The sequence below is a fragment of the Caenorhabditis elegans genome, chromosome IV (assembly GCF_000002985.6).
Source record: "Caenorhabditis elegans chromosome IV".
NCBI classification, from domain to species: Eukaryota; Metazoa; Nematoda; class Chromadorea; order Rhabditida; family Rhabditidae; genus Caenorhabditis; species Caenorhabditis elegans.
The window spans coordinates 15,223,374-15,235,969 of record NC_003282.8 but is presented as its reverse complement, the minus strand read 5'-3'; the positions used below and the strand labels follow the sequence as shown (position 1 = coordinate 15,235,969).

General features: G+C 32.9%; 1 protein-coding gene and 38 non-coding genes across 39 annotated transcripts; 13 read left to right on the top strand and 26 right to left on the bottom strand.

Annotated features, from left to right (window-relative positions):
- Positions 1–180: 180 nt before the first annotated feature.
- Positions 181–201, top strand: 21ur-8942. The gene has a single exon (NR_062173.1).
- A 234-nt stretch (positions 202–435) lies between these two features.
- 21ur-11678 lies at positions 436–456 on the top strand. The gene has a single exon (NR_062172.1).
- A 53-nt stretch (positions 457–509) lies between these two features.
- Y73F8A.t1 lies at positions 510–582 on the bottom strand. The gene has a single exon. It is a non-coding gene; the product is annotated as a tRNA-Val (tRNA).
- Positions 583–714: 132 nt separating this feature from the next.
- Positions 715–735, top strand: 21ur-1058. The gene has a single exon (NR_062171.1).
- Positions 736–767: 32 nt separating this feature from the next.
- On the top strand, positions 768–788 carry 21ur-12952. Its single transcript, NR_062170.1, has one exon.
- A 188-nt stretch (positions 789–976) lies between these two features.
- pkd-2 (Polycystin-2) lies at positions 977–8,156 on the top strand. The gene is made up of 9 exons (NM_070437.5): positions 977–1,264; positions 2,746–2,876; positions 2,925–3,166; positions 3,871–4,098; positions 4,605–5,154; positions 5,821–6,072; positions 6,234–6,487; positions 7,524–7,662; positions 7,942–8,156. The coding sequence occupies exons 1-9, from the start codon at positions 997–999 to the stop codon at positions 8,026–8,028; spliced, it is 2,151 nt and encodes a 716-aa protein (NP_502838.3). The 5' UTR covers positions 977–996; the 3' UTR covers positions 8,029–8,156.
- On the bottom strand, positions 997–1,143 carry Y73F8A.1172. The gene has a single exon (NR_062169.1). It is a non-coding gene; the product is annotated as an Unclassified non-coding RNA Y73F8A.1172 (non-coding RNA).
- Y73F8A.1175 lies at positions 1,350–1,524 on the bottom strand. Its single transcript, NR_101982.1, has one exon. It is a non-coding gene; the product is annotated as a small nucleolar RNA Y73F8A.1175 (small nucleolar RNA).
- 21ur-1009 lies at positions 1,503–1,523 on the bottom strand. The gene has a single exon (NR_062168.1).
- 21ur-13340 lies at positions 1,623–1,643 on the bottom strand. The gene has a single exon (NR_062167.1).
- Positions 1,624–1,644, bottom strand: 21ur-73. Its single transcript, NR_062166.1, has one exon.
- 21ur-15018 lies at positions 1,628–1,648 on the bottom strand. Its single transcript, NR_062165.1, has one exon.
- 21ur-2054 lies at positions 2,135–2,155 on the bottom strand. Its single transcript, NR_062164.1, has one exon.
- Positions 2,138–2,158, bottom strand: 21ur-3079. Its single transcript, NR_062163.1, has one exon.
- 21ur-2932 lies at positions 2,437–2,457 on the bottom strand. The gene has a single exon (NR_062162.1).
- 21ur-4212 lies at positions 3,306–3,326 on the bottom strand. The gene has a single exon (NR_062161.1).
- On the bottom strand, positions 3,428–3,448 carry 21ur-132. Its single transcript, NR_062160.1, has one exon.
- 21ur-449 lies at positions 3,570–3,590 on the bottom strand. The gene has a single exon (NR_062159.1).
- 21ur-12023 lies at positions 3,571–3,591 on the bottom strand. Its single transcript, NR_062158.1, has one exon.
- Positions 4,102–4,122, bottom strand: 21ur-3541. The gene has a single exon (NR_062157.1).
- Positions 4,103–4,123, bottom strand: 21ur-10284. The gene has a single exon (NR_062156.1).
- 21ur-4775 lies at positions 4,504–4,524 on the bottom strand. Its single transcript, NR_062155.1, has one exon.
- 21ur-13037 lies at positions 4,505–4,525 on the bottom strand. Its single transcript, NR_062154.1, has one exon.
- Positions 4,507–4,527, bottom strand: 21ur-11694. The gene has a single exon (NR_062153.1).
- 21ur-3698 lies at positions 5,312–5,332 on the top strand. Its single transcript, NR_062152.1, has one exon.
- 21ur-10837 lies at positions 5,606–5,626 on the bottom strand. Its single transcript, NR_062151.1, has one exon.
- 21ur-1380 lies at positions 5,609–5,629 on the bottom strand. The gene has a single exon (NR_062150.1).
- On the top strand, positions 6,558–6,578 carry 21ur-2396. The gene has a single exon (NR_062149.1).
- Positions 7,070–7,090, top strand: 21ur-6846. The gene has a single exon (NR_062148.1).
- Positions 7,140–7,160, top strand: 21ur-5030. The gene has a single exon (NR_062147.1).
- Positions 7,260–7,280, top strand: 21ur-7387. Its single transcript, NR_062146.1, has one exon.
- On the top strand, positions 7,518–7,538 carry 21ur-11926. Its single transcript, NR_062145.1, has one exon.
- On the top strand, positions 7,519–7,539 carry 21ur-6790. Its single transcript, NR_062144.1, has one exon.
- On the bottom strand, positions 7,660–7,680 carry 21ur-1335. Its single transcript, NR_062143.1, has one exon.
- Positions 8,157–8,162: 6 nt separating the features above from the next.
- Positions 8,163–8,183, top strand: 21ur-13019. Its single transcript, NR_062142.1, has one exon.
- 21ur-11843 lies at positions 8,178–8,198 on the bottom strand. The gene has a single exon (NR_062141.1).
- A 2,298-nt stretch (positions 8,199–10,496) lies between these two features.
- Positions 10,497–10,517, bottom strand: 21ur-575. Its single transcript, NR_062140.1, has one exon.
- On the bottom strand, positions 10,502–10,522 carry 21ur-4446. The gene has a single exon (NR_062139.1).
- Positions 10,523–11,760: 1,238 nt separating this feature from the next.
- Positions 11,761–11,781, bottom strand: 21ur-19. The gene has a single exon (NR_062138.1).
- Between the last annotated feature and the right edge of the window lie 815 nt (positions 11,782–12,596).

Genomic DNA, 12,596 nt, shown 5'->3' with positions numbered 1-12,596 from the left:
TTTCCATTTGAAGAGGGGCATACATTATGGATGAAGAGGGAGAAGATAAGTGAACTTTTATTACAGGATTGGTTGAATAAAAGATTTGAAACAGTAGTTTTTTTTAAATAATTGTTATCGAAAAAAAAACTAATTGTTTCACTTGCATGATATTCTCAATATACTAACAAACATTATCATTTTCCAACTTTCTCTAAGGCATTGTTGAACTCTGAAAATAAGACATTTAGTTTTTGAAACAGGAAATTTCTCAAATTTCGTTCAATTTTTATTTAGAATTTGAGAGAACTACAAATTTCCACCGTTTATTCAGAATTTTAATGTTTACAATTTTTGGGATTTTTCAAAAATCGTAGAAGATACTTGAAATTTGGAAGAAAAAAATGTATGTTTCAAAAATTATATACTAACGAAATCTAAAAAAAAACAGTTCAATATTTTAGAACACCTTCAAAGAATTTTACAATTTCATTCAGATGAATCAATATTAATGATTGACAAAAAACTTATGATCTCGGGCGGGCTCGAACCACCGACCTTCTGTGTGTTAGACAGATGTGATAACCACTACACCACGAAACCACGACATTTGCCGCCTTTCGAAGTCTTTTTATTCGTTGTTATCTTCAAATGGTATGTGAATTTAAATTGTAAACTTTTGGGATGCAGTTTCAATAACCCGATAAATGTAGTATGATTGTGCCGTATAGTCGATGGTTTTCAGTTTCAAATCATGTTCGTTTTCTATTCCTGCATCATTTTTCCGTTTCTATGCAAAAAACCGTCTCCAACCAAAAACGTGAAATCCCATAAAACATAGTATCTACGGAAATCTCTTAGCAATGCGGCATCTCCAAGAGCTACGAGGACGTGGATTTCGCGAGCTCGCCTCTTTTCGACTCTATTTTTCCAGTTTTTACACTACAGAGCTCTCGATTTTCAACTTTTCTCAAAACTTTAATTCAAATTTTCTACTGTTTCAGCGAGCCGTCTTCAATGAACTACGGCGCTGCGGACGAGCGATGGGCTAATCCACCGCAGCCGGTCGCCGCTGCGGAGCATGGCCCCTCGTTTGACCATTCTATGGTCAGTGAGGAGTATGAGCACGATAAGAAGAAGAATCCGGCTCAAAAAGAGGGAATCTCGTTTTCTCAAGCCTTGCTGGCATCCGGACACGAGAAATCGGATGGAAAGATCAAGCTGACTGCCCGTTCGTTTATGGAAGTTGGTGGATACGCTGTGTTCTTGATTGTGCTGGTTTATGGTAAGTTTGTTGGTCAAATTAATGTACAAATAGTTCTCGACTTTGTAACTGCTATGAAGCATACGCTACAAATTTCATATTTTGTGTACCAACTACATAGTAAGACTTCTAGAAATAAACCACATCATTTTTTGTGACAAGCTTATTTCCCAAAATCTAACGTATCAGATATTTAATTTCTGTATGAAAGTAAGTATGACGTCATTACTTTCAAATAGGGCTGTACAAATCGGCGTCCGGTCGTCCGATTTTAACACCACCGGACGCACTGCGTCCGGTTTTGGGGTAGGTTTCCACGGCGGCCGACAATTTCCGAGTTTCGCCACTCACTATACTTAATCAGCAATTTTATAGTGAGTGGCGAAACTACACACGACGAATCGATTTTCACTTTATTTTTACAAATTATATGGCATGTATGAAACAGCCGAAGTTTTTTTTTAGCAAATTTCTTAAAATTCAAGTTTGTGAAAAAAAAGATTTGGCAGGGATTTGTAACTATCAACTGCAAAATATTCATTTCGTGTTTTATAATTTTTCAAAAATGTTTCAACTGGCATTCGAAAAATTTATTGTGAGCATCATAAAAACCACACTTTGTTGGAAACACTATGACCAAAGTAGTTACTAATCTTCCAATTTATGTTGTTACTTTAATGCAGTACGGGAAAAAATGTTGTTTGGAAAATTGTTTAATTTTCTAATTTTTATAAATAGGTTTTGAAAAGTGGAAAAACTTATATTTGAATTTTGCAAATAAACACAAAAGAAACGTTTAGAATCATACATTTTTCAAAGTAATCTCTAAATTCATAATTTTTGATTAAATGGCTTCCAATTAGTTAAATTTTTCTCTTTTGAAAACTGTCCATTGCAGGCTGAATCCTCCGAATACTATTTAAGACAAACGCGTACAACATTTGTTACAACGGTGGAACAGTTTTTTTTTAAATTTTTATTTTTTTTCCTCAACACGTTTAGTGAGTTTGAGCATTTCAACTGAAATTTTACGAGTACAACTTTGTTAATGGGGTTAATCAAGTAATGTAGCAAAATGTATTTAAATACATTTGTGACGTCACAAATGTATTAAAATACATGTTTTTATGTATTTTAATACAGTTGTGACGTAATTTTTCTACACTTTTTAATTTTCCGACACTACTTGAATAACCTCATGAAACGTTCACATACTATTTTTACCTATAATTTGTTAGGTTTACTTAGTAAGCAAAACAGCAGAATTTTTGTAACAAAACATTTTCAAATTTCCAATATTTATTTTTGCGTTTACAACTTAAAAATACAATTAATGTTAACAAATGTTTGTATTTTCGAAAATCATTTTCTTGTAAAATTTTCATCTAGTGTTTCGCGCGACACCTCGCAGGTAGTCGGGCTAATCCTGTGATATATCGAGCACGCCCAGTTAGCACCCGACACTTCACGGGTTTTTTTTTTCTAAATTCAAAAATTTACAGTTGCGTTCGCCCAAAACAGCATCCAATCTTACTACTACTCCAAAGTAATGAGCGACCTGTTTGTGGCGAGCACCGGTGCCTCCGGAGCTCCAGCATTTGGATCTTGTACCTCAATGGATAATATTTGGGATGTAAGTTTCCTCAATTTTTAAATGAAAACCTTCAAATCAAACTTTCAGTGGCTGTCACAAGTCCTAATACCTGGCATATATTGGACGGAAACTTCCAATTCGACGGATAACGAGAATATGATCTACTATGAGAATCGTTTGCTTGGGGAACCTCGGATCAGAATGTTGAAAGTGACAAATGACTCGTGTACTGTGATGAAAAGTTTCCAGCGGGAGATTAAGGAATGTTTTGCAAATTATGAGGAAAAGCTCGAGGATAAGACGATGGTCGGTGATGGAAGTGTTGATGCGTGAGTGACGTCAATTTTGTAAATTCGGCCAAGTTTGGTCGTTGAATCAGCAGCTTCTAGTACCTTTTGAATTCTGCTGACCAATCGGCGATTGGTGAAAGGCGGAGCTAACGTTGTTTCATGGCATTTATGGGGTTTTTTCATGGAGAACCAATTTTTACTATTATTTCTTATTGTGATGCAAACTTGATCATAATGTGAAACAGTAAATTTTATTGCAAAACTTGACTTATTTGCGGAAAATACTTAGTTTTATTTTAAAAATATTTAGAATTTTATGGACTATTGAGAAAACCCCAATTTCTTTTTAACAATATTATGAAACTGTATTTGAAAGAATGTTACGAAATTTGCATGAAAATACAATTTTATGTTCCAAGAAATTATCAGTTATATCTGTTTATGTGTTTTTGCAAAAGCTTCAATACACAAATGCAAAATTTAGCTTATATATTAACTACCTGAAAGAGTATTCTTATTAAAAAACGTTGAAAAAAATGTAAAGTTTGTGAAAAGTACCTCGAAAATTGAAATATTCTAACTAATATTCGTAATGTTTCATGCTCCTTTTTTTAAATTTTAGAACATTATGGTTGTCATGCAATTTTCATTTAATTGTTAGTCTTAGATAGTTATTGTCAACATATAATTCCTATAAAAAACAGTCTCACCAATCCTTTTTTTAAATAAAATATTATATTCAGATTCATCTACGCCACGGCAAAAGAGCTTGAAAACCTGAAAACCGTGGGCACCATTGCTTCATATGGAGGTGGTGGATTTGTTCAACGCCTTCCAGTAGCTGGCTCAACTGAAGCTCAATCTGCAATTGCCACGTTAAAGGCTAATCGCTGGATCGACAGAGGATCACGTGCAATTATTGTGGACTTTGCTCTGTACAATGCGAATATTAATCTGTTTTGTGTGGTGAAGTGAGTTCTATCATGTTTGGTGGAATGGTGTCTCGTTTTTGACTAAAATTTTACAATGTTTGTGAAACTGTAATTATAAGTATTTCAACAAGAGTAAACGTTCATTCAAAAATTTCGAAATTCGAGTGGCATTTGACTGATATGCATGGTCCGACGTTTTCCGAGTTTCGCGCCGCACTAGCTTTGCCTTGCAATGGGCCACACCGAAAACTATGAATCCACAGTAACCCGAAAAATGTCGGGCCATACATATCAGTCACCCGGCCAACTGTGAGGGTGTCTATGGAAATGAAAACAAGTATAAATCTTGTCTAGTTTCAAGAGTACTGAAATTTTACATAGTTTTTTTAAACTGGATTTTTAAACTTTAGTTACGTCAACAAATTTATTATAAATATTTGCATTCCAATCAATGTCGATCAGATAATAATTTTCAAATAAGTGCGCCAATTTTATGATAAAGCTGAAGCAGCGAGTTAAATTTTTTTCGAAATTTCCCATTTCAGACTCCTATTTGAGCTCCCTGCATCTGGCGGTGTTATCACAACTCCAAAGCTTATGACTTACGATCTTCTGACCTATCAAACATCTGGAGGCACCCGAATGATGATTTTTGAAGGAATCTTCTGTGGATTCATACTATACTTCATTTTCGAGGAGCTTTTTGCTATCGGCCGTCACCGTCTCCACTATCTCACCCAGTTCTGGAATTTGGTAGACGTTGTGCTGCTAGGATTTTCAGTAGCCACAATAATTCTGTCAGTGAATCGCACAAAAACCGGAGTAAATCGTGTCAACTCTGTCATTGAGAACGGATTGACAAATGCACCATTCGATGACGTCACTTCTTCCGAGAACTCTTATCTGAACATCAAAGCATGTGTGGTATTTGTTGCTTGGGTGAAAGTGTTCAAGTTCATCTCAGTTAACAAGACCATGTCACAGTTGTCCTCTACGTTGACCAGATCTGCAAAGGATATTGGAGGATTTGCAGTGATGTTCGCTGTTTTCTTTTTTGCATTCGCACAGTTTGGATATTTGTGCTTTGGGACACAGGTAACTTAATCTTTAAGATCTTTGTTTTATTCGTGGAGTTTAGAATAGTTGGGGTACTGTAACGTTTTATATTGCTGTGAAATTTAAAAAATATAAAATTAGAAAAAAATCGCAGTTTCACCAATTTTATATGAAAAACATTTATTTTTACTACCATTCGAATGCATTCTTAGGTACAATGACATTTTGATTCATTTCCATCTCATAAAGTTTACGAAACGGGAAATTCGCAGCAATTATTTTAGCACCCGACATCTGCCTGGTGTTTTTTTTTCATTTTTAAATATTATCAAGCTTACCTTGAACCAAGAACCCGGCAGATGTCGGATGCGTTTTACATTCATGCATCCGACATCTGCCTGGTTCTGCCTACACCGAGCCCGCCAGATGTCTGATCCATTACAACATTCATTTCCTTTATTTTGACGTACCCAAATATCAACACAGCTATTTTAACAATCTTAAATACGCTTCACCGCAGCGGGATCTTCCAATTACTTATATAACTTGAATGAAACAGTAAATTTTCTTTTAACAAAAATGGTGGTTATCTGACTGAGTGATACCAAGTATCCTAATCGGCATGTTACATTCTTGCATCCGACATCTTCCGGGTTTTGCCTACACAAAACCCGGTAAATGTCGGGCGCTTCACATTTTTCTAAGATCGCCGACTACTCCAACCTCTACAACTCTGCGTTCGCCCTGCTCCGTCTCATTCTCGGTGACTTTAACTTCTCGGCTCTAGAATCCTGCAATCGATTCTTCGGACCCGCCTTCTTCATTGCCTACGTCTTCTTCGTCTCGTTCATCCTATTGAACATGTTCTTGGCTATCATCAATGATTCCTACGTTGAAGTGAAAGCAGAGCTGGCTAGAAAGAAAGATGGAGAGGGGATTTTGGATTGGTTTATGAATGTAAGTTACTTGGTGTACCTAAACTAGCGTCGGACATTTTCTGGGTTTGTGTTGAAACCTGGAATATGTCGGGTGCTTCAGGGTTCATCAACGCCCCATATTCTAAGAGTTCCCGAAATACGTCGGGCGCTTGGCTAAAACCACAAAATACCTCATTCCAGAAAGTTCGAGGACTCACAAAACGTGGAAAACGCCCGGATGCCCCTGGAGAGGATGCCACGTATGAAGACTACAAACTGATGCTCTACCGTGCCGGATACGCTGAAAAAGACATCAATGAAGCATTCACTCGATTCAATGTAACATCAATGACTGAGCATGTTCCGGAGAAAGTGGCTGAAGATATTGCTGATGAGGTGGCTAGAATGACGGAACAGAAAAGAAATTATATGGAGAATCACAGGGATTACGCAAAGTGAGTTTTACGGAAAATTGTGATGTTTCAGCTAGTTTTTAGAATTATTTTCTTTTTGTTTTTCATTCAATTCGATAATAACCGAAGGTTCGCATTTCAATTTTCAAATGATTATATTTTAAAGAATTAATATTTTATTGTGTACACAACTTTAAATGGTCAAATTGTTAGGCCTGCCTACCTGCGGGCCTACATGCCACTGGAAAATTACAAAAATCATGTTTACCTGAAACGTAGGCAAATGTGCTGGCCCGCAGCCGTCAAGACAGGCAAACATTTTTTATATCACAGAAAAAAAATATTTACTCTTTCATAACCACCTGAACTTCCGCTGTGCTGCGTACAACAAAAAAAAACATGTAGAGAATTTTGACAAAAAATGTTCTGCAAATTTCTCATCGTAGATTTCCTTTTTCCCAAACAGACCACAGGTAACATTTTGTGAAAACATTCTCAGTTTTCATAACTGAAAAAGTAATACTTTTATTTTCCTCATGGGATACCCCTTGAGTACCGAAACAGCTATTTTTAAATACTGTTTCACTGTTACCATAATAACCTTAATTATATAATAACCGTCAGTTCCCACAGCAGTTTTGATCAAATAATGTTTCACCGTCACCATACAAATATAAACGTTCTGAAAATTTGTTAACAGAAGACTTGAAAAAGGTAAACTTTTGGAGGGAAACGTTTTTTTTTCACGGTATCACAATTAGATTTTTGACTGGTTCAATGTTTTCATAAATTGATTAAGTTTAACTTTTGTTATTCGATTTTCATATATCTTACAAAAAAAACTTTATGCTTTTTTGACGATAATATTATTTATCGATTAAAAAATTAGTATTCTAGAATAAAACCCATAGTTTTTCGTGTTCCAGTTTATACGTGTGAAGACTGGAATTTTCAAATAATGAAAACCATGAGAAAATTGTATTTTTTCACAATTCCGAAGAATAGAAACAAAAATTGGTAACTTTTACTGTATCAGCTCTATCATAAATGATCATAAACATTACGTAAATCATTTCAGTTTGAACCGCCGTGTAGATCAAATGCAAGAATCAGTGTTCAGCATTGTGGATCGGATTGAAGGAGTCAATGCAACACTCCAGACAATCGAAAAACAAAGAGTTCAACAACAAGATGGAGGAAATTTGATGGATTTGAGTGTGAGTTGAAAATTGTAACTAATGCAATTATAGTGTTACTTCTTTTGGAAAGTAATTGAAACATGAAAAATTGTATTTATCTAGTGAAATTTTTAGAGAAAAACTTTCGTAGTTTTAGACAAATTAGACAAAACAAAATTAGAAAATTTTTTATTCTGGCAATAAGAATTAATGAAAACTTACAATTTTTACTATTTAGTAAATTAAACAACAAAATACAAATAATTTTGCTGTTACTGCTAAATATCTAAATTTCCAATAAATATTTTACTTGTCCAGGCCCTCCTCACCAACCAAGTCCGTAACCGTGAATCTGCCGCTCGTCGTCCAACAATCACCTCGATTGCTGACAAAAAAGAAGAATGATTCCAAATTAGTTTTTTTGGTGCATTTTGACCGGGGAATTTTTTCCGAAAATAGGTTTTCAAAACTAATTTTACCATTCAAAAATTACCTTGTTTCTGTGACCTCAATAAAGCTAATTTCCTGTTAAAAACTGTTTATTTTTGTTGAGCGATGTAAAACGAAAATCAAAAATATTAAAAATCATAAGTTTTAACATAGGTAGTCTTGTTGAAACAGTCAAAATTAGTCTAATGACATATACTCGAATCCACTACAACTTTTGAAATTACATAAAGTAAAACCAAATTTGTGCATTTACTAAAAGAAAACTCATTTTCAGATTTTTGGGATCTATGAATACAATCTATGAATTTTTCTGCACCATTTCACAAATTTATTTTTTTCACATTTTTTGCACATTTATTGCACATTTATTGCACATTTTTTGCACATTTTTTGCACATTTTTTGCACATTTATTGCGGTGAAGCCAGAGGATAAAATATTCTGTGAAGCCAGAGAGTAAAATATTATGTGATCTATAAAAATGCTGCCAAAATTCCAAAATTTTTATTTTTGTTTTTTTGTGCCTGTATATATCTGTTGAAATTGGAATTCCAGACAAAAACCCCTCTAGCGCGTCTGAAAATTGATATCTAGGTCCAGAAACTTACCAAAAATATTTTTTAAAAATCTAGAATCCAAATCTATAAAAATTCTCCCAAAATTCCAAAATTTTTATTTTTGTTTTTTTGTGCCTGTATATACCTGTGAAAAATAAATTTCAACACAAAAACCCCTCTAGCGCATCTGAAAATTGATATCTAGGTCCAGAAACTTACCAAAAATATTTGTTAAAAATCTAGAATCCAAATCTATAAAAACTCTCCCAAAATTCCAAAATTTTTATTTTTGTTTTTTTGTGCCTGTATATACCTGTGAAAAATAAATTTCAACACAAAAACCCCTCTAGCGCATCTGAAAATTGATATCTAGGTCCAGAAACTTACCAAAAATATTTGTTAAAAATCTAGAATCCAAATCTATAAAAATTCTCCCAAAATTCCAAAATTTTTATTTTTGTTTTTTTGTGCCTGTATATATCTGTTGAAATTGGAATTCAAGACAAAAACCCCTCTAGCGCATCTGAAAATTGATATCTAGGTCCAGAAACTTACCAAAAATATTTGTTAAAAATCTAGAATCCAAATCTATAAAAATTCTCCCAACATTCCAAAATTTTTATTTTTGTTTTTTTGTGCCTGTATATATCTGTTGAAATTGGAATTCAAGACAAAAACCCCTCTAGCGCATCTGAAAATTGATATCTAGGTCCAGAAACTTACCAAAAATATTTGTTAAAAATCTAGAATCCAAATCTATAAAAATTCTCCCAACATTCCAAAATTTTTATTTTTGTTTTTTTGTGCCTGTATATACCTGTGAAAAATAAATTTCAACACAAAAACCCCTCTAGCGCATCTGAAAATTGATATCTAGGTCCAGAAACTTACCAAAAATATTTGTTAAAAATCTAGAATCCAAATCTATAAAAATTCTCCCAACATTCCAAAATTTTTATTTTTGTTTTTTTGTGCCTGTATATATCTGTTGAAATTGGAATTCAAGACAAAAACCCCTCTAGCGCATCTGAAAATTGATATCTAGGTCCAGAAACTTACCAAAAATATTTGTTAAAAATCTAGAATCCAAATCTATAAAAATTCTCCCAACATTCCAAAATTTTTATTTTTGTTTTTTTGTGCCTGTATATACCTGTGAAAAATAAATTTCAACACAAAAACCCCTCTAGCGCATCTGAAAATTGATATCTAGGTCCAGAAACTTACCAAAAATATTTGTTAAAAATCTAGAATCCAAATCTATAAAAATTCTCCCAACATTCCAAAATTTTTATTTTTGTTTTTTTGTGCCTGTATATATCTGTTGAAATTGGAATTCAAGACAAAAACCCCTCTAGCGCATCTGAAAATTGATATCTAGGTCCAGAAACTTACCAAAAATATTTGTTAAAAATCTAGAATCCAAATCTATAAAAATTCTCCCAACATTCCAAAATTTTTATTTTTGTTTTTTTGTACCTGTTGAAATTGGAATTCCAGACAAAAACCCCAACACGATTGTGTCTCTAGATAGAACGATTTTTCCATATATCAAATGCACATATTTACAAACATTACTGTTTCAATCTGATATTAACTTTCAATGAAAACAATTCTTTTCGGTGTCACTGTGATATTGAAGTTGAAATACAAACTGTTCGAATCAGTTTTGATTTTAAAACAATTTCCGCTGAGACTTCTCCAGTCGTCTGATTTTATGAAAATTCATTTTGTTTTTACTTTTTACAGGAATGCCAATTTTCGTTCATATACCGTTTCAAGGAGTGTGTGTAGCGGTTTTCAACTGATTTAGTTTTGTCAGCAATGTTAATTTCAGAAATTTCTTCTTGTTTATTGAAGTAACTTTAATAAATATTCAATCGGCACAATAAAATGTTTTGTAAACTCCTTTTTTTTAAATAACACACTGAAACACGATTGTGTCTCTAGATAGAACGATTTTTCCATATATCAAATGCTACACTCACGAATGAAAAACTCCAATAATTTCCGAAAAAACCTACTGTTTCATATTGTTTTCAAAAGTGATTTTACAATTATATGAAAGTTCCGAAATAATAGATATAAGTCGAATATTTAGTCAATAATTATTCTTTTAAATCCGAAAAAAGCACGAATTTCTTTATAACTAGAGAAAACATAGTTAGACTTTTTTCACAAATGTTATGAACACTCCGAAAAAAAAAACACTTTTTCGTACATTTTTTGTTGAATTTTGTTTTTGGACGTTATTTAAAAACAACTGAATGCAAAATAAATTGATTAAAAACAATTAAATTTTTAAGAATCAAATTAGAGCTCCCTTGCTCCACTTATACTTTTTCCGATTGTTCAAAACTGAACTCTCTGAACAAAAACAGGGGAATATGGAAATCCAAAACTTCACCTTTCAAATGTTTTAAAGAAAATAGTTTTTGGAGTTCAAGTATTGTGAAAAAAATTGGAAGTGGTATGTACATAATTTTATCAGACCTTAAGCCTAATATGCAATTTTCACAATCGATTCGATTGTTTCTAATAAGACAACGAACAATTCGTTTTGCAGCATCCGACAACTACAAGGTTCTTTGTTTAATTCTTGCTGTTTCAAGCAACCAGATAGAACGTAAACAAAATTATGTGCACAAGTTAAGGTAAATTTTAAAACATATCAAAATCAGTTTTTTTTTCAAAGTTGAATCCAACATTTACTGGTCCTGTACTTGACTTTTTTATATTATTTGTTGATGGTTTTGATTATTCATTGAAAAAAATAATTGTGGGTTCAAATAATAGTTTTCGTTCTAAAATGTGGGTTAAATGAAGCTACAAAAAAAAAGTTCGACATAAAAAACGGTTTCACTGAAACGTTATATATTAATGCATTTTTCAATTTTAATGACACCCTTGACGGCAAAAGGTGTCTTGAAATATTTTTTTAATTTCACGACACTACTTGAATAACCCCATTACCCTATTGTTCATAGAATTTTTTTCATGTTTCAATCAATTTTCAATAGTTTTGGTATCTTTGAAACAACACTGTTTGCATAAAATTATCGTAATGTTAATTAAAAAATTAATCAATTTTGAAACATTTTCGCTAATGCTAAAATAATCAAATTTTTGAAATTACCAAGAAAGAAGAATTAATAACATTTTAGAAAAGTAATGATTTTATTATGATATTGAAAAAGTTATGTTTTGAAACATTTTCTTCCAAATTTTTGTCTCATCAACACTAAATTTTATTAATTATTTATCTGATAGGTGTAATTTCTGTGAAGCAGGCCCCAACATATTCATCTTATCAGGAGAATTGTACAAGATGTCAGGTTTGTTTCAAAAATTTATTTTCAAAAAGTATAATTATTTAAAATATGAATTTGTGTTTTTCAAAAAAACAAATCAATTTCAAATTTTTAATTTTTTTTTTTCAGTAAACTTGTAAAGCATGTGAAAATTGATACAAAACTCGAATTAATACCTGCCCAATAAACTCCAAAAGTAGGCTGATACAAATAAACTAACTGAAACAGTGAAAATTAGTTTTTTTTAAATTTTGAAGTAAAACTGTGTTCTTTTGAAATTTAAATTTTTTTCAAAACTTCAACAGTTTCAGACACTGGTACAAACTCGAGTTGAGCACAAAATTGGTATCATGTGGTGGCTATGTGCCACCCTCTCATTTTGTTTCTTCTTCTGCTGCTACCTATTGTTTTTCCCGATCACCAAGGACGCTCAACATTTTTGTCCAAATTGCGGGACTTTGTTGGCTGTTAGGACGAGAGCCTAGAGTCTGAGATAAAAATCAATGACGTTGTTGTGACTTGGGCTCCTTTGAGCCCATGTGTCCCAACTTTGCTGATGTATGATTGGTCTGGCTCACCCACTCGCCACCAATCATGATCAGCCCGTTCCATTCACTCAATAATTCTATTTCGTTCATTAACGATTGCTCTTAATA

What these genes read in the sequence shown, in the direction of transcription:
- pkd-2 (NM_070437.5), top strand. Translation starts at nt 997, where the DNA reads ATGAACTACGGCGCTGCGGACGAGCGATGGGCTAATCCACCGCAGCCG. An exon ending in ATTTGTGCTTTGGGACACAG is followed by an intron (nt 5,155 to 5,820) that starts GTAACTTAATCT and finishes CATTTTTCTAAG; the next exon opens with ATCGCCGACTACTCCAACCT. An exon ending in AATCACAGGGATTACGCAAA is followed by an intron (nt 6,488 to 7,523) that starts GTGAGTTTTACG and finishes AAATCATTTCAG; the next exon opens with TTTGAACCGCCGTGTAGATC.